Here is a 24,221-nt window from a genome sequence, read left to right as displayed (position 1 = left end):
GGGCCAGACATTGAACTCACAATGCATGGTGATGGCCCACCTCATGGGGTAACTCCTGCACAGTGACACTTTGGTCTCAAGTCTGTGGATTGGGCTGAGCTGCTGAGGTTCTCACCAGTCTTGCAAATCATTGCCATGCAAAGTTCCTCAGGCAGCACAGTCACACAGATTCCAAAGCTCTATCCATGCAAGGCAAGTTCTAAGGTCACTAGGTAGTCTGAATCCTTCCAATCCAGCACCTTGATGCCCGGGCCGTTGTGCGCTGAAGAAAACTCACTATCATAACAAAGCTCAACAGCACATATCTTATCCTGTCATGTGGTGGAAGAATATATAATCTATGGGTGACTCTCAAACACTTCAAGACACAGTTTGATATGATTGTAAGTATCATCCTGATGGTGTAAGCCATTCTACACACTTCACAAATGTGTATATGGTATTGGTACAAACTCCAGGTGGTTCAGCTTAGGATCTAGTTGTGCATGCCTCATCAGTGGCTTACACATAGATGTGAAGCAGTTGACTTAAAATTTCATGTCAGCTGAGGTATTTAACAAGTACTTTTTTGAATAGTATTAAAGTTTAAAAAAATTGCTGATCGCATTAATGTCTACAGAGGCATTACCAGGCCAAATCACAAAGGTAACTTAAACCTGTGAATAATTTGCAAGTGTAAGTTTGCTCCTACAGAAACATTACATTTATATCAATCAATTCATTACTTTGTTACCATAATCATCAAAGTAAGCATAAAAACAACAGTTACAAATACACAATTGGCATTAATACATTAAAACATGTGTTTTTGAAATAAAACAGTTTGTTATTTAACCACAGTTTTATTGTACAAAGGCAGAGGTTAAAATCACATGAGAACCCATGCAGAATATGGCAAACAAATGACATACATTGCTCTCAGGATCCGAGTAAACAATATTCTCAATAGTGACAGGCCTAAGAACCCAACTATCATGGCTACTATCATTGTCTACAGATTGCTGTCAAACATCATGAAGCACTACAATATTTCATAAAGGGACTAGACATGTTAAAGGGCAATATAGTTCAAGGACAGCTAATTAGCCAAACAGCACTTTAAAAAATACCAATAGAACATTTGATAGAGAGTGATAAACATTTTAAAGTGCGATATAGTGCAAAGATACTTATTTCGCCAAACATAGCACTTTCAAAAATACCAACAGAACATTTGATAGAGAGTGATAAACATTTTAAAGTGCGATATAGTGCAAAGATACTTATTTCGCCAAACATAGCACTTTAAAAAATACCAACAGAACATTTGATAGAGTGTGATAAACATTTTAAAGTGCGATATAGTGCAAAGATACTTATTTCGCCAAACATAGCACTTTCAAAAATACCAACAGAACATTTGATAGAGAGTGATAAACATTTTAAAGTGCGATATAGTGCAAAGATACTTATTTCGCCAAACATAGCACTTCCAAGAACACCAAGATAACTCTATTCACTTCAATCATGGTTATTAAGATGATAACTAAGTCAAAACTTTTTCCGCTTATTCCAGACTTTTAGTAAGAATTGTCTCACAGCGAATACTGTGTCGTCCAAGGTATCTGGTTTTATTATCCTATATGCTACTAAATAGTGTGTAGTCCCCAAATTCAAGCACATCGGATACATCCACTTAAATCAAATAACAAGGTACTCCAGAGAGAAGAGCAAAACATGTTCCTCAGTTTTGGAGTCCATGCAGGAAGCAGGACACCTGCTGGAGGTCTTTCCATTGCTTGCTTTGTCAGATATACTGAAAGGGATTTCTCTTGCCTCTGGTATATTTGTGATGGGGGAAGCTGTGATGGGAGTTCCGGAGCTTGAGAACAAGATCAAACCGTCACAATCAGCCGGGGCAAACAAGGATGAAAAGTGTGTAAGCCATTTTTCAGGTACAGAATGATGATGAAAATAATTTGTACTATTCAGGCTTCCATGTGTGATTGTGTGTCAAAAGGGTTTTTTATCATGTGATTCAGCAGCACCTAATACATCTTGGCAATTCTTCTCATCCCAATTGTTCTTGACTTTTATATCTGCCATCATATAGTCATGCCTGGCTTCAACAATCTCCTCGGTACAAAAGGGAGTGGTGATAACGGAGCATCTGAATCAATCAAACACTCACACCCAGTCAAAAGATCTGGGTTTAATCCATCACCGTTCTTTAGCCCACTCTGACACCCCAGTTCAGACATGGCTATATGCAAATCAGTCTGACCCTGTGCCTCATGGGAACAGTCCAGCCCGAACTGCCAAGCCATGCCTTCCCTGGACCGGAAACAAGCTTCCGAGGACCAGTTCCTGGCATTACAGCCGTCTTAAGCCCGGCTTGCTTGAATCCAGTGGCAAAGTGAGCAAGGGACTCACGTCTGTGCATACCCTGCCACACTAATGGCGGCCAAAAGCGGTACAAAAGGGGGTGGTGATGGACGGAGCATCTGACCAATCAAACACTCACACCCAGTCAAAAGATCTGGGTTTAATCCATCACCGTTCTTTAGCCCACTCTGCCACCCCAGTTCAGACATGGCTATATGCAAATCAGTCTGACCCTGTGCCTCATAGGAACAGTCCAGCCCGAACTGCCAAGCCATGCCTTCCCTGGACCGGAAACAAGCTTCCGAGGACCGGTTTCTGGCATTACAGCCGTCTTCAGCCCGGCTTGGTTGAATCCAGTGGCAAAGTGAGCAAGGGACTCACGTCTGAGCATTCCCTGCCATACTAATGGCGGCCAAAAGCGGTACAAAAGGGGGTGGTGATGGACGGAGCATCTGAACCAATCAAACACTCACACCCAGTCAAAAGATCTGGGTTTAATCCATCACCGTTCTTTAGCCCACTCTGCCACCCCAGTTCAGACATGGCTATATGCAAATCAGTCTGACCCTGTGCCTCATGGGAACAGTCCAGCCCGAACTGCCAAGCCATGCCTTCCCTGGACCGGAAACAAGCTTCCGAGGACCGGTTTCTGGCATTACAGCTGTCTTCAGCCCGGCTTGCTTGAATCCAGTGGCAAAGTGAGCAAGGGACTCACGTCTGAGCATACCCTGCCACACTAATGGCGGCCAAAAGCGGTACAAAAGGGGGTGGTGATGGATGGAGCATCTGAACCAATCAAACACTCACACCCAGTCAAAAGATCTGGGTTTAATCCATCACCGTTCTTTAGCCCACTCTGCCACCCCAGTTCAGACATGGCTATATGCAAATCAGTCTGACCCTGTGCCTCATGGGAACAGTCCAGCCCGAACTGCCAACCCATGCCTTCCCTGAACCGGAAACAAGCTTCCGAGAACCGGTTTCTGGCATTACAGCTGTCTTCAGCCCGGCTTGCTTGAATCCAGTGGCAAAGTGAGCAAGGGACTCACGTCTGAGCATACCCTGCCACACTAATGGCGGCCAAAAGCGGTACAAAAGGGGGTGGTGATGGATGGAGCATCTGAACCAATCAAACACTCACACCTAGTCAAAAGATCTGGGTTTAATCCATCACCGTTCTTTAGCCCACTCTGCCACCCCAGTCCAGACATGGCTATATGCAAATCAGTCTGACCCTGTGCATCATGGGAACAGTCCAGCCCGAACTGCCAAGCCATGCCTTCCCTGGACCGGAAACAAGCTTCCGAGGACCGGTTTCTGGCATTACAGCCGTCTTCAGCCCGGCTTGGTTGAATCCAGTGGCAAAGTGAGCAAGGGACTCACGTCTGAGCATTCCCTGCCATACTAATGGCGGCCAAAAGCGGTACAAAAGGGGGTGGTGATGGACGGAGCATCTGACCAATCAAACACTCACACCCAGTCAAAAGATCTGGGTTTAATCCATCACCGTTCTTTAGCCCACTCTGCCACACTAGGTCAGACATGGCTATATGCAAATCAGTCTGACCCTGTGCCTCATGGGAACAGTCCAGCCCGAACTGCCAAGCCATGCCTTCCCTGGACCGGAAACAAGCTTCCGAGGACCGGTTTCTGGCATTACAGCCGTCTTCAGCCCGGTTTGCTTGAATCCAGTGGCAAAGTGAGCAAGGGACTCACGTCTGAGCATACCCTGCCACACTAATGGCGGCCAAAAGCGGTACAAAAGGGGGTGGTGATGGAGGGAGCATCTGAACCAATCAAACACTCACACCCAGTCAAAAGATCTGGGTTTAATCCATCACCGTTCTTTAGCCCACTCTGCCACCCCAGTTTAGACGTGGCTATATGCAAATCAGTCTGACCCTGTGCCTCATGGGACCAGTCCAGACCGAACTGCCAAGCCATGCCTTTCCTGGACCGGAAACAAGCTTCCGAGGACCAGTTTCTGGCATTACAGCCGTCTTCAGCCCGACTTGCTTGAATCCAGTGGCACAGTGAGCAAGGGACTCACGTCTGAGCATACCCTGCCACACTAATGGCAGTCAAAAGTGGTACAAAAGGAGGTGGTGATGGACGGAGCATCTGAACCAATCAAACACTCACACCCAGTCAAAAGATCTGGGTTTAATCCATCACCGTTCTTTAGCCCACTCTGCCACCCCAGTTCAGACATGGCTACAATCTCCTGGCATGAACCCCTTTGTACGTCCATCATTAATGAGTGTTTGGCTAATTTACAACCTGAATTAAACTACGTGATGTGAAATATTTGCTTGTATGTGACCTATTTGTAAAAAAGGTCTCGTCATTTATTGAAGACCCTTTCATGAATTTCTAGAATAGGAATTTCCTCGTTGGAGAGACCTGCAAAAGCTGACCAGTGAACAACAGACCAGTGGCAGATCCCAGAATACACTTTATAGTCAAATAATACTTGGGGTCACGTACCCCGCCTATGGTTATCAGCATTTACAGGTGGTGGCACCTCCTTAGAACAAGAGGTTGAAACTGCAGACTGTTTTTGGTGCAATTCTATAAGCTCATTGAGGAGTTCCAAGACAGGTGAGCCAGGGTTAACAGGTGCTGATCTTGCATACGTAATAAATAAAGCTACATGCAGCCCAGAGGGGACACTTCCTATTAAATCTGCTGAATCGACATTCAGTAATGCGTGTGTGCAGAGGACGATATTTTTTACAAGAATCAAGTGGCCTCCTGGGGACTGTCAAAATTTCCCAGGTTGTTTAGCTTCCAATCATTAGGCCTGGGCGGTAAATTCCGTTCCGCTTGCGGAATTTGGGTAATTTAGTGTTCCGCAGAGAATGCGAAATTGGCAAAAATCGCGGCTTTGCAGAATTATTTGCTTGTTTGCACTTTCAATCAGCATTTGCAAACAGGTAAAAAGCATTCCAAGCGGGTGGAACTAGCAATTTCCATGTGTTCTCGGAACTTTTGCGTGCTCACGGAGATTTTTTACCATTTTTCAGAGTTTTGCGGAGCGCGACTAAGCAAATTCCACCCACCACTACTATTAATATGAGAAAGCTGAGGCCAGGCACTTCCAGAGCATCGACGGTATGGGTGTTAGGACGCATGTGTTTGTAAATGAAATGAACACTCAATACACATTCTGTCATAGCTGGATTCACTGCAAGGGAACTCTGCATTTGAACCCTGTTATTTGATGAATCGGCATTAACTTCCATGAACAAGTGATCAAACACCAAATGAATCAGGGAGAGTGCAATCTTAGGGCTTTTGCTCACCAGCAGAAGGATTAAGTGTAGAATCACGGTGTCCCCGTGGGGGGAGGTCTTTTGACCACTCCAGTGTGATGTGCATTAAAAGCTGTCCAGCTCACTATGCGGAATATAAATGATTTTATTGATACATGAATCTAAGGGTGCAAGACCACACGGATTCATAAAACATTTAAGAGTGCATTCCAAGGATCATATAGGCAGCGAGTTATATATGTGCCGATGTCTGATTTTGCACAGAGCCCCCCCTTCCAGGGCAGAAGAGGTAGAGGAGCCGGCTCTGAGACTGGGTAACCAAGGGTGAGACCTGGCGTCGGCAGTGCACATCTGATCTCTGGCAGGCCTTAAGTTCCCATAGAAATATTTAAATGAAAAAAATTCAGCAAAATAATCTCCAATGCCTCCAAAGGCTATCCTTTCGAGACATTACACGGGAAGAACAGAGTGGCAGCAACCAGATGCTGAAGGAAGCCTTGCTAAAGTCAAGCCATGTGCCAGATAAGGTGCTGTGACCACTCAGCCCATGATCCTGTCATGATCATTCTTTTCACCCAGGCAGTACAGGGCACCTTGATTTAATGGCTGGTGACTGCGAGGTTAGGGCACGTGAGGTTCTTCGGTTTCTGACTTTATCCCGTATTTAGCCGCCATTTTGTGTCTCGTCGCCATTTTGTGTTGCCCTCACTCAGGCAGCACGGCGAACAGAGTGTTTTTGCTTTTCTCAGCTGCTACGTGTCTCTTCTGTTAAAGAGTAACTCTCTGCCCTTGTTTACGAAACCGATGTCAGGGTCTGGCTGAGTTTGCTAATCCATGTCTGGGTTGATTGATCCCTGTCTCGACTGACTATTTGGCTTCTCCTATTCTTTCCTTACATTATCTTATCCGACTGGCCTTCGCTATTCTCTCCTTGTGTGCTCTTATTACACATCTATCCTTTGAGGCACACAAATACGTCCTGCCACCTGCAAATTGGATTGTCGGTACTAGCACTGATTAATTTATTGGGAGGGGTAACACACGGGGATTGAGAGAGGGGCGTATTTGGGACACCCGATAGCTTGTTTTCCAACTTTTCCTATTGGCTTGCTTTGTATGTACAGGGAGTAGACTTTGTAAATATGTGTTCTATAAAAGATTGTGCGCCACGGACTGAAGTGGCAGTCTCCTCAGAATATACCTTGTATGTACTTCTGGGACAACTGTGCTTGGCTGCAGCTAATAAACCTGGTTTTCTACGCCCAACAGAGTGTCTCTGTTCGACAAGGCAGGTGAACTCGGGGATTTAAGGTGTGCCCTGCGCCGCCAGGCCCATAAGGCCCGGTTCTCCAACTGGTGCCCAACGTGGGGCGGTTTCAGTGGTAGCGGTTCAGCCCGAGTGTCGTGAGAAGCCTCGCAATAAAATTCCGGAGGATTGCGAACCACGTCAAGCGACCCCTGTATGTCGAAGTGGACCGAAGGTCTTTTGCAGCGCGGCTACTCCTTTCCGACGGCTGCTGACGACTGCTGCCCTGACTGCCGCTCTGTCTTGGACCCTCTGGTGATGACTGGTATCGCGAGACGTTAGACGGACCTCTGTTGGCGTGAGAAGACCATTTAGTTAAGTATTCGTGGGTAGCGCCCAATTCTTTGTTTTGTTTATGAATTTTGTTATTCGACTGTTGCAATAGCCGAAGCCAAGGGGTGAGTACGTTTGTGCTGTGTTTCTTTGCTTTAACCCCTTGAAGTTGGTAAACGGACCAGTGAATTTAAGATGCCTGGTTTTAGTAAATTTCGGAAGTTTTGTTGTTTCAGTTGTAATAGGGACTCCCGGCTCAAGGGCTCTTGTCCGATTCCTCAGGTTGGAACTCCCACCTATGAGCTCTATTCTAAACATGGTGTTGGCCCCATTGCCTTTAATGAGGCATGGATCTGAAACACGAAGAAAGATGGTGTTTTACAGTGGCCACAAAATGGTAGCTTTGAGCCTGATATATTGGACAATTTGGAAGCAATTTTGTTCAAAAGAAAAGCCTGGACTGCTATGGGAATTTACAACAGCATATTATCAAGCCCATTATCGCCCCTTTAGCTGCAGTTTCCTAACGCTGAAACAGCGATAATTTTTTCGCCGTTCTTGATAATATGCCCCGTAATGCTTCAGCTCATTTACTCACATCTACATAATTCTAAACTCTAATTTTCTTTTTTCTTTTGCAGATTACCAATCGGACACCTTTTGGAATCCATTTCACAATTTGTTTATAACATTGTTTAAGTTATTTTTCCAGTTCTAATATAGTTATAATTGAGTTTCGTTTATATTTATTGTTTAATAAAAGTTAATAAAAAAAAACTACATACTTCTTTTACTTTGTGGGGGAGGGGTATGACGGCTCACAATAAAAATAATGTTGAAATGCTATAGTAAGATATTCAAGACTAGGATTGAAAACTACTGAGTTCTAACTAACAGATATAATAAAAACAACGGTGAGAAACTACTAAAATGGCAGTGGACGGAGTACGTAATCAACGTTTGGTGCCTCGGCACTACCTTTCAAATAAATATATAAAAAAAAATACTATTAATACTGTACAAAAGTACAGCAGCGGATGACACATACGAACCGGTAAAAGAAAACAACAGATGTACTAACTGATATGAAGAAAGGTTTGCTTGTTGAACTTGAAGAAAAAGAAAACATGGGCTTCGAAACGACGCTGAGCATGCAAAGAGAGTACAACTGTTACGCCAAAAAAAGGAAAGCTTTACATAATATCATAGAAATGAAGGAACATGTTATCAACAAAAGGCGATACATTATCGCCGCTTTTTTCGACAGGAAGCTGCCGATAAAGCGTCGATAATGCGCTTGATAATAGGCCCTTGTAACTTCCCATAGCAGCCCAGGATCTGGTGTTAACCTGGGCCCCTATGGTTATTCACAAGGGCATATTATCAAGCCCATTATCTACGCTTCATCTGCAGTTTCCTGCCGATAAAAGCGACGATAATGTATCGCCTTTTGTTGATAATATCGCTCATTGCTCTTTTTTTGACCTTTAAACTTAGGTGCATATTATCAAGGACCGGTGTTATAATTATCGTTGTTTTATTGACAAGAAACTGCTGATAAAACGGCGATAATGACCATGATAATACGGCCTTGTTATTTCCCATAGAAACCCATATTAACACCAGAACATAGGCTTCTATGACAATTAACAAGGACGTATTATCAAGCCCACCCTCCCAACATTAATAAAAAACTCCAGGCAATGCAGGTACCCAGAACTGGAAGGTCATTTTACATATCACTGCCCCCGAAATGTGGCGTTCCCCGCGACGTGTAGAGAGAGAGAGACCTCAAAACATATTTTTTTTTAAAAAGACCAGAGTGGTGTCGCTCACCGAGACTGCGGGGAGTAGGACCGTAACCCCCCATACTTTAAAATAAAACCAGAGGAGTTCCGTTCCCCAGTGCTCGGGGCATGTTTCAAGCCCCCATTATGCAGAAAAATTGCCCCCGTAATTTGCCCCCGGGACTTAATGAATAAAACGGACTTCTACTTTTTTTTCACCTTTTCCACCGTGTACAAGTACTGCATGTGTACCCCGCAATTTTTTAATCTTAAAAAAATAAAAATTGAGCCTAAAGATCTATGTACCACCCCCTGACTAAGACTATAGGCTCAGAATGTTTCTACCCTGCCCCGTTTCCTTATTTCTCAATTTTGTTTTACTGTTTTCTTGTGACTCTGCTCTCCCGACAAACAACATGGCTGCCAACACTTCCTGGTTTGGAGTATTAACAGCCAATCAGCATGCAGCTCCTGCTCGTAATTGTACGTATTTCCATACGCGGGAAACAAGAGTATCTGAAAAGTATTACAGACTGCCATCAAATGCTTCGATAGTGGTATGACAAAGGACAATTAGAAACAGATGAATATCTATATCTGAGATGTATGAATCCTTTCACTCCAAGCTTCTACCACTTACCCGAAGTACATAAGGACAGTCTCAAGCCCCCTGGAAGACCAATGGTGAGTGCACAAGGTAGTTTGTTGGAGTATTTATTGGTGTATATTGACTATTTTTTAACTGATTTTGTAAAAACGCTTCGCAGCCATATCAGGGACACTAAGGACTTTCTTGAAAAAAATTTAGAAACTTGTATGGCGAGAAGGTGATTGTATGGTGGCAATGGATATCGCCAGCCTTTATACGAACATGGGGCATGAGGAGGGCCTAAAAGCAAGAGAAAGTTTCTTGGGGACGAAACCAGCAAAGTTCTCTGAACACAACACCATGCTGTTAGAATTTTTGTCTTTTAGCTTACAGAATAACATCTTTATGTACCAGGACCAACACTACAGGCAACTTATTGGAGTGGCGATGGGCGCCTGCTTCTCACCCAGTTTTGCTAATCTTTTCGTAGGCTGGTGGGAGGAGCGGGTGGCCTGGGCCGCTCAGAATAGTGAGTGGACTCAGCACATTGTGGCCTGGTACAGGTATATTGATGACCTCTTCCTCATATGGAGGGGGTCAGAGGAATCAGCTGCCCAATATGTTAACACACTGAATGAGAATGAGTACAATTTGAGGTTTACTGCAGAAATCAGCTATACCAATCTTAGCTTTCTTGACCTAGAGATAGTAGTAAGGGATGGGAAATTAAATATGACACTTTACCGCAAATCTACGGCGGGGAACTCGATTTTGCACTCATCCAGTAGTCATCCTCCAAAACTGATCCGGAGTATCCCCTATGGGGAATTACTCAGGATCAAAAGAAACTGCACTACGGAGGATGACTTTAGGTTCTATGCTGAAGCGAGTATTTAGAGATTTAAGGCTAGAGGCTATGATAGTAACTCGCTGGAAGACACACTCAGTAGAGTACAGGCTAAACCAAGAAAAGATCTTTTCATACAGAAATCCAAGTCAGGAGAGAGTAATCCTTTTAGAATGATTAAGACCTATTCTAATGGGGCAGGCAATTTGCGTAAGATCCTAACAAAGAACTGGAATTTGTTGAGGACAGATCCCATTATTGGGATGGATTTACCTACGCGTCCTATGGTGATCTTTAGATGGGCGAGAGCCCTAAGGGACTCACTCACAAAAAGTCACTTTTCTCAACCACTACCAAAACCGTTTGGTGAGCCACTTAACGGTTTTTACCCGTGTGGGAGATGCAAAGCCTGCAAGACCAGTAAGAGATTTACATCTTATAAGGTGGCAGAGACGACAAGGTGGATAATGAAATTCCTGACTTGCACTACACCTTATACCGTATATTGTTTAACATGTCCATGTGGACTACGGTATATAGGGAGCACAATCCATCAAACGAAAATCCGTATTTTAGAACAGATGCGGGCCATCAATAAAAGTGATGTAACATACCCGGTGGCCAGGCATTTTCAGAAACATCATGATTGCAACAGTAACCTGCTAACATTCTTTGCTATAGATCATGTCCCCACAAATGTGAGAGGGGGGGACAGACTTATGAGATTAGGAAGACTAGAGTCTCATTACATTATAGATCTCTGTACAAAAATACCTGGAGGCATGAATAGCAATGAGGAAATGGCAGTGCACTTAGGATAAGGGGCCCCTTAGCCTACGTAGATGTATGTACTTGATGATGAGCAGCGAGAGCAGTAAATATTTCAGTGTGTAATAAAAATGTGAGAACTACGATGTAAATACTTTAATCAATTTCAATTCTAGGCAAGGAATGTGATCTGATTATGACGAAGTAGATGTAGTGATTTTATTTTAGTAATTGTATTTCATTTTTATTATTGTTTATTATTATGGTTTTATGTTAGTATTGGGGTTTGGTGCACATTTTCTTTCTTTTGTAGTAGGACTGGTATTTAAGATAGCCAATTCATGGCACTATGTAGAATGGAAATGCGCAGGAAAGGCCCATTCAGGGCATAATGTGGATAAGTATCCCGAAGTGATTGATTAACCATGCATATAAATGGATTGGAGAGTATCGGAAAAAGGAAATGTTTAAGCAGCATGTATTGGTACATTTGTATATACTTTGTTTAACATTATTCCAAGATGGCGCTGAAAATTCATGTAAATACATTAGTCCTACATTTATGTTGATGCTCTGTGAGCAGCTGATCATGTGATGGGTATTTAAAAAATAGATGGTGTTGTGCCTCCTCGTACCACCGAGGAAGGCGTATGCCGAAACGCGTCTGAAGAGTCAAAATAAAATCTACGACTCTCCCCCGTGAGTGCTGTGTCTTTTTGAAGAACAGAGAAAGACGTGGAGCGTGAAATATATATATATATAAATAAATTGTTGCACGTTTCTGTGTCCTAATATAGGTTTCAGAAAAAAGATTGGCTGGCACTCTGGTATCCGGTTTGTAAATTTATTGACACCAAACCCCCCTCACCCCTTACAGACATGTGATCAAGCCTCGGCTGAGGTGAAACGCGTCATGGCGACTGGTGGGCTGTTAATTCATCACGAATAAAACTCACTGACAACAGAGCACGGAGTTTGTGGCTTTACTCTAAATCCGTTTTACTACGTGGCGTGGTGTGGCTACACTGTGCCTTGTTGTTCCGGACTCAACGCAATATATATATATATATATATATAAATATATTGTTGCACGTTTCTGTGTCCTAATATAGGTTTCAGAAAAAAGATTGGCTGGCACGCTGGTATCCGGTTTGTAAATTTATTGACACCAAACCCCCCTCACCCCTTACAGACGCGTTTCGCCTTAGCAGGCTTCGTCAGTGTAACGTTAGTGCATAGTTAGTGTCGCCATTTAAAGCCATTGGCCAATCATGCATTTCATAAACATGAAAGAAGGACATCTATTATACAGAAATTCAGCGGCCATCTTGCAGTGTGTAAATTACATTAGAGTCACAGGCTAAAGAATGGCGACTGACGTGAAAGTGCATAGTGCTCATTAGAAACATATAACGTAACTATTATTTATGTATATATTAAACATATTTGTTAAACACAGCAAAAATTATTTCATCCGCCATTGGATTGTTTACACAAAATTATTTCTCAATATGCAAGATGTTAGTTATTCAGCCCTGAATGGGCGATTTTGCAAACAGTGCAAATTATTCTGTTAAGGACTAGCAGATCATTGAAAAAAATATTTAGGGCATGTTGTTTCAGTTGTAAGACATATTCATCCTATTGTTACCCCCTATTGGTGATTGCGCAGGACCTATAGATGAACCCACAGTTCCTCATTATTATTAAGCCCCCACGGAGTCATGGTTTTTAAACTGATGATGTGCTTTGACTCCAAGACGCGTAGGGACTTCTCCCTGTCACCTCCCCGTTCTAATTTGGGTACCTGATCAATGCAGTAAAAACTGAGTTTTTCCCACTTGCTCTGATGGTGTTCGGCAAAGTGGCGGGCGACAGGATAGGATTTATCTTTATTTGTAATCGCCCGCATATGTTCGAGGATTCTTAGTTTTGCTGGTTTTATAGTGCTGCCGATGTATCGCAGCTTGCAAGGACAGGTGAGGCAGTACACAGTATACTCCGAATTACAGTTGAGCAACTGTTTTATTTTTATATTGGTTTTTTTTTCGCCTGTGCGATTGGGGTATTCCAACATTTTGCCACTAAATCTGCATGCTTTACATTTAAGACAAGGAAAAAAGCCAACTGCATTTGATATTTTGATGGGTTGGACCGATGTCTTAAAATGGCTATGGACCAGGTGGTCTGCCAAAAATGGACATCTTTTATGAGTGATTAACGGTCTTTTTGGCAGATTCTTTTTAAGGACTTTATCAGCAGTGAGTATGTGCCAGTGTTTCTGGAAGATGTTTACTATTTCACCTGATTTGGTGTTGAATTCAGTTATCATTCGTACCTCATCAGGTGCCTCTATTTTCAATTTGGGAGTAAGGAGATCCCTCCTATTAACCCCAGAGGTTTTAACCCTGGCTTGTTTGAGAAAGTTACTATTGTACCCCCTGCTCTCAAATCTTTCCTGTGCATCAATTATCGCATGCCTAAAAAAAAATATATATATATATATATATAAATATATATATATATATATATATATATATATATATACATATTTACAAAATCAAATACGAATTTTATTGGTTTACAGCTAGGGGTGTGGCCAAGAAGGCGTGCATTTGTGTCTCTCCGAATCTTCCAAGCATTTGCTGCTACCAGCACTCCAGCAGAGAGGAGCACAGGAGATTAAGGGAGTCCCCCCCTTAATGGTGAGAGCCTGCCAGCAGCTAGGTAGTCTGGCAGTTGGTCTCAAGGTTGAGACCTCCATGGCTCGTGGTTGGTTAGCAACAGTGGCAGGAAGGAGCGGCAGTCACCTGGAGGGAGGAAGCGTGGCAGCTGCTCGGTTGGTGAGTAGGAGAGGGTGGCCCAGCCGGCTGAGAGGTAGTGTGCCAACTTGCCAATGACCTAACGAGCAACCCCAGAGGTGGAGAGGGTCCCCCCTCCTGTGACTAGGGCCCTGTTGCGGCAGAGTCAACTGTCGGTGATTCCTGCAGCTGGGGCCAGCCAGTGGGGGAGCTGTGTGGTGGCAGTGCTGAAGAGGGCCGGAGGCTGCACAGGGTTTACGTCGAGGACAGCCTGCAACGGGGCCCTGTGGTAGGCGTGTGTTGAAGCGGCCACAGGAGTGGTGGTGGAGGAGAGAAGGCAGGCTGTCCTCGGCCTCAGAAGTGTAATTAACTTAGGTAGGCCACACCACTGCAGTGCCAGTACAGCAGAGGGGGGAGTACTGAGAGGCAGTGCATCCCCCCATTCCCAGAGTGCCTGCAACCAACCCTGATTCAGTGGAAACCCCGGGTTAGAGGTTCCTGCCCAGCACTGACCTAGACCCAGGCAGCAGCAGCTGCAGCAGGGGGCAACGGCAAGCAGCTCCAACATGAGGGCTAACCAGAGGGGGCCCGTGGGACATTTTGAGGGGGATCTAAGCTCCCCAGCCCACTGGCATCACTTGAAAGCCAGGGGCGTCTGACCTGGTAAAGGACTGGAGCACCTAGTGGGACTGCCAGCCACTCAAGTGAGGAGAGGATTAGGTCTGACTGAAGAAAGAGGGAGCCCTGTTGGGCCCCAAGACTCACTGAGGCTACTGGGGGCAGTGGTCCCCCACCAAGTACTCGGCGCCTGGCTTGTAGCTGTTCTGTCTTGTACAGCCCGTCGAGGTTTAGTAACCTGCTCTTGGTCCCTATAGAGTGTATGCAGAGACTGGCTCCGGTACTAGACTCGAATGGGCCCCAGGCACTCGTGAAGCCGGGTCCCTGGGATGTGGAGCACTCCCGGGTCGCTCCATGATACAGCAAGAATGGAGACCGAGGCACTGGTGAGGAAGGCCCCCCCTGGATGTCTGTTGGGGGCCCTGGATAGCTGCGGTAGGGCGGATGGATGGATTGGCTCCCAGGCTGCGGAGCGGCACCCTAAGCGATCTTGACTTGCCTTCTAGCGGCCTTAAGTGGTACCACGACTTGCTAGTCTAGACTCAGCGATTGCATTGAACTGCACCCCGAGAGAGAGGCTCTATCAGCAGGAACGTTTTGGCATTTGGAGTAGTTTTTGAAGTCGGCACTGCACAGGCCAAGTTGCACCTGGGGCTACCGGGCTGACTGGTGACCCATATCATGTCCTCCGTGCGCTCCAAGAAGGATCTGTACTTACTAAGCCAGCAGCTGCCAGGCACCCTCTAAGCTCCCCTCGTCTGACATAGACCACCTGGTGGGCGCAGAAAAGATGGACAGACTGAACACGAAAGCTTTCATTGCTTCTCTTTTCTCATCCCTTTAAGACGAGTCACAAGATATGCAGATACACCTCTCTGCAGACTTGCAAGTGGTGCGTCGGGACTTGAGGGAGGTGGGAGACCAAGTGGCCATGCTGGAGGGCTGCAAAACTGGAAGGCACGAAAAATTGGAGATGATGCAGCAAGAGATCCTCCAGTTGAAGGAGCAGCAAGTAGAGCTTCAGGCACATGTGGAGAAAAATGATCCTGCCAGAATAACATCCATATCCGAGGGGTGCCGGCCAAGCATAGAAAGAAGACATGAGGGGCCATGTGGGGGACTTGTTTCACCACATCTTGGGGTACGCCCAAAAAACGTATATTTAAATTGACCAAGTCTATAGAGTCGGCTTGCCCAGAGCTGGAAACGAACTTCCTGTTAACATACTAGCGTGTATGAATGACTTTTGTATAAAGGAATCCATCGTTTGTCGGGCAAGTGAGGCCCACGCGGTCCAGTTCAGATGCCACACACCAACAGTGTATCAAGATTTGTTAGTGCTCACCCCCCACAAGCATAGAGAATTTTACCCAGTCAAGACATACCTAAGGGAGAAAGGGATATCATACTCTTGGGGGCATCCCTTCTGTCTCATCTTCTGACACGATGGCAGGCTGCGGCAATTGAGATCCCTTAGAGAAGGCCTAGAGTCATGGACCTTAAGGAAGAGACAGTAGTAGAGATAAGGCCGGATTCCCCAGACGACAAGCAACGCAAACAGAGCAAGGCAGAGAAAACCTCTGGGAGTCACAAACCAGACATAGCCACCATGGCAAAGGAACGGCAGACAGAGCTCAATACTTTATCTAAAGAACTCCCTGAATTTCTGCAAGAATGGCTTCGGGATGACGGTGTCAGAGAGGAATTACTACCACACAGATGCTCCTTCGCAGCTTCTCAATCTCTGAGATGGGATCCCGCTGTGAGGGAGTTTAATTCGCATATCAAAGTCCTGACTGGCCAACTTCCTGCAGTTCTATTACCGTCATGAACCTATGTCACATTTTGTTATATTGCTTGTTGCTGATTTGTGTTTATTTGGGGGTTTTCTGTATTTTTTTTACTCCTCCGCACCAGTTCTTCATGGGGTGCCAATGCAGAAGCGCTCTCACAATTTCCTGCTGCTTAGTCTCCGCACAATTCCCACTATGCCAAACATCTAAAGCGCAATGCACAACATGCTTTCTCTCTGAGCGATGCCTAGGGAACTAAAGATACTCAGTCTCAATGTCCGGGGGCTAAATAATCCAGTAAAGCGTGCTGCACTCCTGTCTCTCTTCGAGCATTTGGGGTGGACATATGTTTACTTCAAGAGACACACCTGATCCCCAAGAACACCGCCCACATGCGCTCCTGCTGGTTTCCCCAACAGCTATGGTCATTGGACCCACGAAGAAGAATGGGATAGCTATCCTTTTGGCTTTGAATTTTAATGGCAAGCTAATTTCTATGATAGTTGAAATAAAGGGGTGTCTTCTAGCACTTAGCATAAAATGGGGCTCCTTAATGCGCTTTCAGCAGTACTTAAAACTAATGATTTAGCAGTATTGGTGGGGAGGATTTCAATCTGTTCATGGACCCAACTCTCCATCAGTCCAACCAGCGCTCCATGCAAGCAGGGGCCTTCACCTCTGGCAGCCTTCGTTGGGTGGTGAAGGGGGGGGCTCTGAGATGTCTGGCACCGCCTGCACCATTCTTTAAGGGATTACACCTTTTATTCTGCAGTGCACAAGCTACATGCACACATTGACCATTTTCATACATCCCCCACACTCATGGTTATGGTTGGGAACACAAACATAGAGCCACGCTCTCTTTCGGACCATGCCATGATCTCATTGATGCTAAGGACAGAGGACTCTCCACCCCGCCCCTTCCGCTGGTGACTATGCAACGTATTGCCGCAGTCCCCTACCACAATGTCAGCAGTGCGCACTGTGCTTGTGGATTATCTCTGAACCAATGATGTGGAGGCCACTCCCCTATCGTCAGTGTGGGAAGCATGGACAAATGTATCACTATATCAGTGGGAAAAAAATGGGTGCGAAAAGAGAAGCGCTGACAGTGGAGCAGGCAGTCACTGGGATGGGGGCCATTCATAAACATATGGGGGGCTCCCAGGGTCTGGTGAGACCTGGAGCATAAAAGGCTTCCCTTGAATCATCTGGACCCGGATCAGGTGGAATATGCCCTGCTCGGGCACAAATTTTACCAGAGTGGGGACTGTTGCGGGTGCAGTCTAGCTCATGGGCTCCGCACTGAGACTTTCTGAGATTCCATCAGTTCAAGTAGGCAGGATTCAGGGGAGGAGGTGCACATGGATGAGGAAATCACTGCAACCTTTGAAAAATGTTACCATGCTCTGCATTCCGGCTTGGACAGCTCCCAAGGTGGCCCGAGACCCTACTTGAGGGGGATTCCCCTGACTCGCTTGCCAGCAGTGCTCATGTCTCAATTGGATCAGCCAATATGGATTGAGGAGGCAGTTTCAGCAATCGTGCGTCTTACGCCCGTAAAGGCACCGGGACAGGATGCTTCACGCCCCAATTTTATAAATCCTTTTGCCAGGGCTAGCTCTCATCCTTACTCAACTTTTTAGTTCCTTCCTTGACTCGGGTGCACTAACAGACTCGATAATGGAGGCATCTATATCTGTGATACTTGTGGTCAATGAAACCCATTTCCCTTTTCAGCATTGACACCAAGATCTTTGCCGGTGTCCTGGCCTCTTGTCTGAATCTGGTCGTGTTGGGTATGGTTGACCATGACCAAGCTGGTTTATCCGTACAAGACAAGGCGGGGACAATACCAAAAGTATTTTACACCTCCTTGAAATCACTCGGCGGTCCCGAACAGAGGCTCTTTTCCTCTCCATTGTTTGAAACACTATGCAACTTGGGGACACACATTAATTAGATGGATAGGCTGTATTTATACCAACCCCAGAGATTCTGTCTGGATTAATGGAATCTCATCAGCTATATTCCTCATAACGCGTGGCACCCACCAGGGGCCTCCTCTATCCCCACTCCTCTTTGTGCTCTGTATGGAGCCCATGACGCAGCGCATTAGAGATAACCCGCAGATTTCAGGCATCCGGTTCGACAGTGACACTCATACTATCAATTTGTATGCCGATTATATCAATCTCTCACTTGTGGACCCGATGACATCCTTGCCATCCCCACTGGACAAATTGGGTTTAAAGTTAACCCTAAAAATTCTTAGATATTAAACCTATTGTTCACCCCCCATGAGATGGCTCTTTGCATCCATTTCCCAGTGGCAAGGACGATGGAGGCCATTCCATATCTGGGCCTACAGCTTGCTCCCACTGTAGCAAAGACACTGGTGACAAACGACAGGGCCCTCCTTGACCAGACAAATAAATTGCTGTCCTCGTCTAGTCGTCAGTGGTTGGCTTGGTCGGGGCACATCGCGGCTGTAAAAATGACTGTACTCCCACATATTCTTTACATCTTTCAGACATTACCATTGACCTCTCCACTCAGCACTACGCTCTTTACAACTCACTATCAATACATTTATCTTGGCGCGCGAAGAGGCCACATCTCCAATTTAACAAACTTGCCCGTCCTAAGGATGAAGGCAGCTTAGGGCTCCCTCTGCTCAATCGGCATAACCAAGCCATGCAACTCTGATATCTTGTAAAGTGGAACAGGCCCCCCTCTGAAAAGCACTGGTCCTTTATAGACTAGACAGTTGAGGGGGAGGAATATGTGGTGAGAAGCTTGGCTACCTCGCAAACTCAGGGCCTGGGGGTTGTATTCTTCACTGGTGTTAGCTCCGATGATGAATGTATATGACAGCATTGACTTTAGAAAGGGCCTGATGGCTTTATTTATTTTGTTCATACATACTTTAAAAAAGATATATATATTTAAAGTATTTACTTATTTAAAAAAGGCTGCTTAGGCCCATAAATGCAAACAGCAAGGAAAGCATGCAAATTGTAATATTGTGCATGTGAACCTATATATAACAATGTATCAATGGTGAAGATAGTATTGCATATGCCTACAAATGGAAGCGATGTCATCTACACACACTACAGTATTTTTAGTTTACATTCACCAATGTGCTAAATCATGTTAATATATAAAGATATGTTGGGAACAAAAAACAATATGTTAATTGTAAAAACATACACACTTAACTGTACAGTTTCTCACACGCAACAATATGTACCAACAGTTTACATATGCATTACTAACATATAGATTATAAAATAATCTTGTATACAAACAGAAGAACTAAGCAGAAACCAAAAAGACTAGTGTTAACCTATGTTTTATTGACAAAGACCCATCCAATATGTTTTCATACTTAAATTAGGTGATCAGCTTACTGCTGGCTAATTTGGTTATAAATACAGAACAAGAAAAAATGTAAATCTCCAACTTGTCTTGTTTTTACTTGGACGATTGTAGAAAGGTGATACATGTAATGCTAAAATAGAAATACTTTATCAATACAATTACTTTTTTTGTCCTCTGGGGCATCTAAAAGCAAACAAAAGTCCCATGTAATTAAAACAGAACATAATTCAATCAATATATATTAACCCAACACACTGTCATACTCACCTCTATATTGCTGCAGGATGACTAAAATAGAGAAAATAAAATGTCACTTGTGCATAATAATAAATCAGGTACTCCTACAATAATCCCTCACTATCACATTCAACTCTGTTTGACTGTATGATTTCTGAAAACAAGAGAAAGAGGAGAATACTAATCAGACAACCTTATTTTACTCTCACAGGGCCTGATTCACAGAACTAATAGAGAAAATAAAATGTCACTTGTGTATAATAATAAATCAGGTACTCCTACAATAATCCCTCACTATCACATTCAACTCTGTTTGACTGTATGATTTCTGAAAACAAGAGAAAGAGGAGAATACTAATCAGACAACCTTATTTTACTCTCACAGGGCCTGATTCACAGAACTAACTTAACACAAAATCCTAAACTTACTACTTTTGGTATTCACAGAAGTTAGGATTTTGTCTTAAATTTGTCTTAAAACAGATTTAAGACAGACTTAAGTTAGGATTTTGTTTTAAGTCTGTCTTAAGTCTGTCTTAAGACAAACTTAAGACAAAATCCTAACTTCTGTGAATATCAAAAGTAGTAAGTTTAGGATTTTGTCTGAAGTTAGTTCTATGAATCGGTTCCACACACTTTCACATTAAATTAAGTTATAAAACATGAATACTAATCAGTAACTTTCATTACACACTTCCTGTTCATTCCTGTTCATCTGGTCCTTGCTGTGCTTAGAGTCAATGGCTTCCCTGAAAGAGGGACGCCCACTTCTCCAGCCTCTAAAATTAGCTGTGATGCTGGATAGAGGCCTCTGCATCCTTGACTTTCATGAGCGCAATCCCCGTGCAGTTCCTGTGTCCAGGAGCTTCTTTCTCCTCATCTGCTGCTCTGATCGGTCTCTGACCTTTTTTACACACAAGAATCATGTGAACTTGCATAGAAGGCTCTATCGAATATAGACAGGACAACTTTATTTCCCAGAATAAGAAAAGTATCTCTAGAGTCGCAGAAACAATAGATAAACTGAACATGCTTATGGCATTCATCTACCGAGCCCTGGTCACTCCTGAGTGACCCAGACTCTGTCCCCTCTGCTTTCAGGTTCCTTCTATCAAGAATCCACCTGTGGGTTCCACCGGACACTTTTCTCTTTTCCAGCAGTGGAATTTCTTTGAAGACTCCCATTGAGGACGACAACGGTTTCTGATACAAAGTGCATCCTTCACTTTCACGAGCGCAATCCCTGTGCAGTTCCTGTGTCCAGGAGCTTCTTTCTCCTCATCTGCTGCTCTGATCGGTCTCTGACCTTTTTTACACCCAAGAGGCATGTGAATTCGCGGAAACAATAGATAAGTATTTCACTCAGTCACTAGTGCATGCTTCTTTTCCACAGAGGTGCAGAGAAATAGAGAGACGGGCGTTTTCAATAAAAGGTTTTATTGAACAGTCTTCTTTCTCATGCAAGTAAATTGAACTGCTACAATCGTAATGCAGACTGCAAAGTATAATGCGTACAGCGAGAACAATATTATAAAATAATACTGTAAGAGCATTGTATGGTTTTTAAACCATATATAAATACATACATTAATAACAAGGGCTAAAAATTCTCAACTGGTGCTTCTAAAATACGCTTACCCCAATGTACCTAACCTAAGCCTAGTACGCGGGAAGGAGTAAGGGGTAGATTAGGATCGCGGAGTCCGTCCGCGACCCCAGAGGAGGAGGGAACGTCCGCATGGGCTGCGGCGTTCCCTCCGTTCAGATTAGGATGTGACCGCCAGGGTGGCGGTCACATCCTCTATATTTAACATTGCGGCGGGTGCAGCTTCAAGCTGCACCCACCGCAATGTTAAAAATCCATGCATTGCATTTGCGTGCACAAAGCGGCAGGCACCATGCGGTGCCTGATGCTTTGTTCACGCAAATGCGGGGTGGTACCATAGGAACCCCCCATGTGCACCCCACCCCCCCTTCACCCAGGGGGCCGGCAACGGGCCCCTGAAGTGAAGGTCCGTATGCTTTTCCACGGCGGAAAAGCCGCCACGGAAAAGCCGCCAGGGAAAAGCATACATTTTACGCCATCCTAATATGGCTGGCGGTGGCTTTTGCCGCGTCTGCCAAAAGAGTTAGCGCCATGATGTTTGTCGTAGTACACTGGCCGCTGCGGAAACCAGTTTGGGTTGCTGGGATGATGTTCTTTTCAGTTGCCCAAGATGTTAGATGAGGCCAGCGTAATACTTTGCCTCAGTATCGATTAGGGCTATGAGGCGATAGCTGCTTGGGTCGTTCCTGGCGCCCTTTTTATAAATCAGGCTAATTATCGACCCTCTCCAGGATGTTGGTGTTGTTGTTGTTTCGCTTATTTCGTGAAAGACTGGTGCAAAGATGTTACTCCAAAAGACAGCATCATGTTTATATAATATTGGCGGGATCCCATTGGGGCCGGGGGCCCCCTCAAGTTTGCCTTTTGAAATTTGTGTTCTAATCCTGTCTGCTGTTTCTAGTTGTGGATTTTCCTCTCTGCAGTTGGATCGAGAGTGTTTGATGGATCTTCGTTCGTGGTTGGGATGTAGGACAGGGATGATTTCCTTATCTGGACTTGGATCGCTTCGTTGTTAAGTGTGCTGGTCTTGTTAAGGCTCTGGTGCACGCCATCTAACCAGTCTCCCCCGCTAGACTTCTCCACTTTTGGATCAACTGTATTGAAGTGAGCTGATAGGTAGTTAGCGCAGTCGGATTCTGGTATATTAGAGTTAATGCCTTTGTGGCCTGGCTGTTGGAGATTGTGGATTGTTTTCCAGAAACTGGAGCTATTCTTTTATTTGGAATTGTGGACAATCCAGAGATCTTCATTCAGTTGCCTTTTCCTTTCCCAGGTCTTCTTTTTTAGCTTTGCTTTTAAGATGCGGAGCTCCTTTTGAGGGACTTTGTTGTTTGCTTCTTTTCGGAGCTCTTTGAGGGTCTTTTTTATTTCTCCTTTTATGTTTTTTAACTCTAATGTTGTTACTTTTCTGTGTGTAAACCGTGGAATGTTCCCTTTTTGAGTCTTTAGCTCAGTAGCATGTTTGGCTCCCAGTTCCGTTGCAAAGTCTACCCAGGCGTCTAGTGGATTTATGTTTGAGCTAGGTGTCTGGTGCATGATTGTTTTTGCACTGGTTGATAATTTCTCGGACTCAGTAGTCTTGCACCTTATTCGTCTATAGTTGGCAGTGTATTCTGTGCCAATGTATCTTTTTCCCACTGCTTCGTTCTCGCAAGACAGACCTAGTTTAACTTCTAGTGGCAGATGGTCGCTTTGGGCTCTGTCTCCTATCTGTTATAGATTGCTTTATGTCCCGTTTTTTCTCTCCACAACCGAATTTCCCTCAGGATGGAATGGACTAGAATACCGCAATGCAAAAACCAGATTGGCCATGGCCTCTTTGTAAGCTTTTGAGCTGAATACAGGACCCTGGTCAGAATGTTGCATGCCGACTGCGTATGTGCCGATAAGGACTCGCAAATCTTTTATAACAGTTTGGGCATCAGCCGAGCGCTGGGGTGTGGAAAAGTAAATTTTGCCATGTTCTATGTGCCTACGTGTTCCCCATCCTATGTTATATGTGCATGATTAATATGCATATGTATCTCCCTATGATCGATTAAAGACGCAATTATAGTTGTGTCCAACTCTAGTATGCCAGTTTCCAGTTCTCGTGAAAGCAACGAGTGTTAGGCCTATGTTGCCACGTTTTACAGTGTGCACGTTAATTCATTGAATTGTCCCCGTTTCTAGGCCTCAAAAGGGCCCGGACACCAGATTCAAGCTCCAGTCTCCTGAACCCGCTCCGAGGAGCGATACAGCCCCCACCTGCATTCCTGACCCTTCACTTATTTCCGCGCAGCGCGGTGCCCGGCTCTGCCTGTCTGCCAAGAGTATGTTATGCTTCTAGTTATCAGTTCAGCTCCTCGTCTTTGCATTCCTAAGCCACTGAACTGCATCAACAGTTTCAGCTATGGTCTAGTCTTTCTGTCTCCGTGCAAGAGAATACTGTATTAATATTCATAGAATATTCCTAGCACACGCATTACACGAAGAATATATGCATGCACCAGCCTTAGAGTCAAGTAGCCTTTCCCCTCATGACTTTTAGTTTCTATCAACATGTACTCCAAACACAAGATACCAGATAT

General features: G+C 44.6%; 1 protein-coding gene across 1 annotated transcript in view; it reads right to left on the bottom strand.

The window, feature by feature from the left end:
- Positions 1-24,221, bottom strand: part of LOC144752376 (butyrophilin subfamily 3 member A1-like) — a 493,909-nt gene that overhangs the window by 120,759 nt on the left and 348,929 nt on the right. Inside the window, exons 24-25 of the mRNA XM_078640312.1 lie at positions 20,076-20,096; positions 19,971-19,991 (exon numbers count right to left, since the gene is read on the bottom strand). Coding sequence (XP_078496438.1) covers positions 19,971-19,991; positions 20,076-20,096 — 42 coding nt within the window. The remainder of the gene's footprint in view (positions 1-19,970; positions 19,992-20,075; positions 20,097-24,221) is intronic.

The sequence above is a fragment of the Lissotriton helveticus genome, chromosome 5_1, assembly GCF_964261635.1.
Source record: "Lissotriton helveticus chromosome 5_1, aLisHel1.1, whole genome shotgun sequence".
In the NCBI taxonomy this organism is placed as follows: domain Eukaryota; kingdom Metazoa; phylum Chordata; class Amphibia; order Caudata; family Salamandridae; genus Lissotriton; species Lissotriton helveticus.
This window is presented reverse-complemented; position numbering and strand designations above follow the sequence as displayed.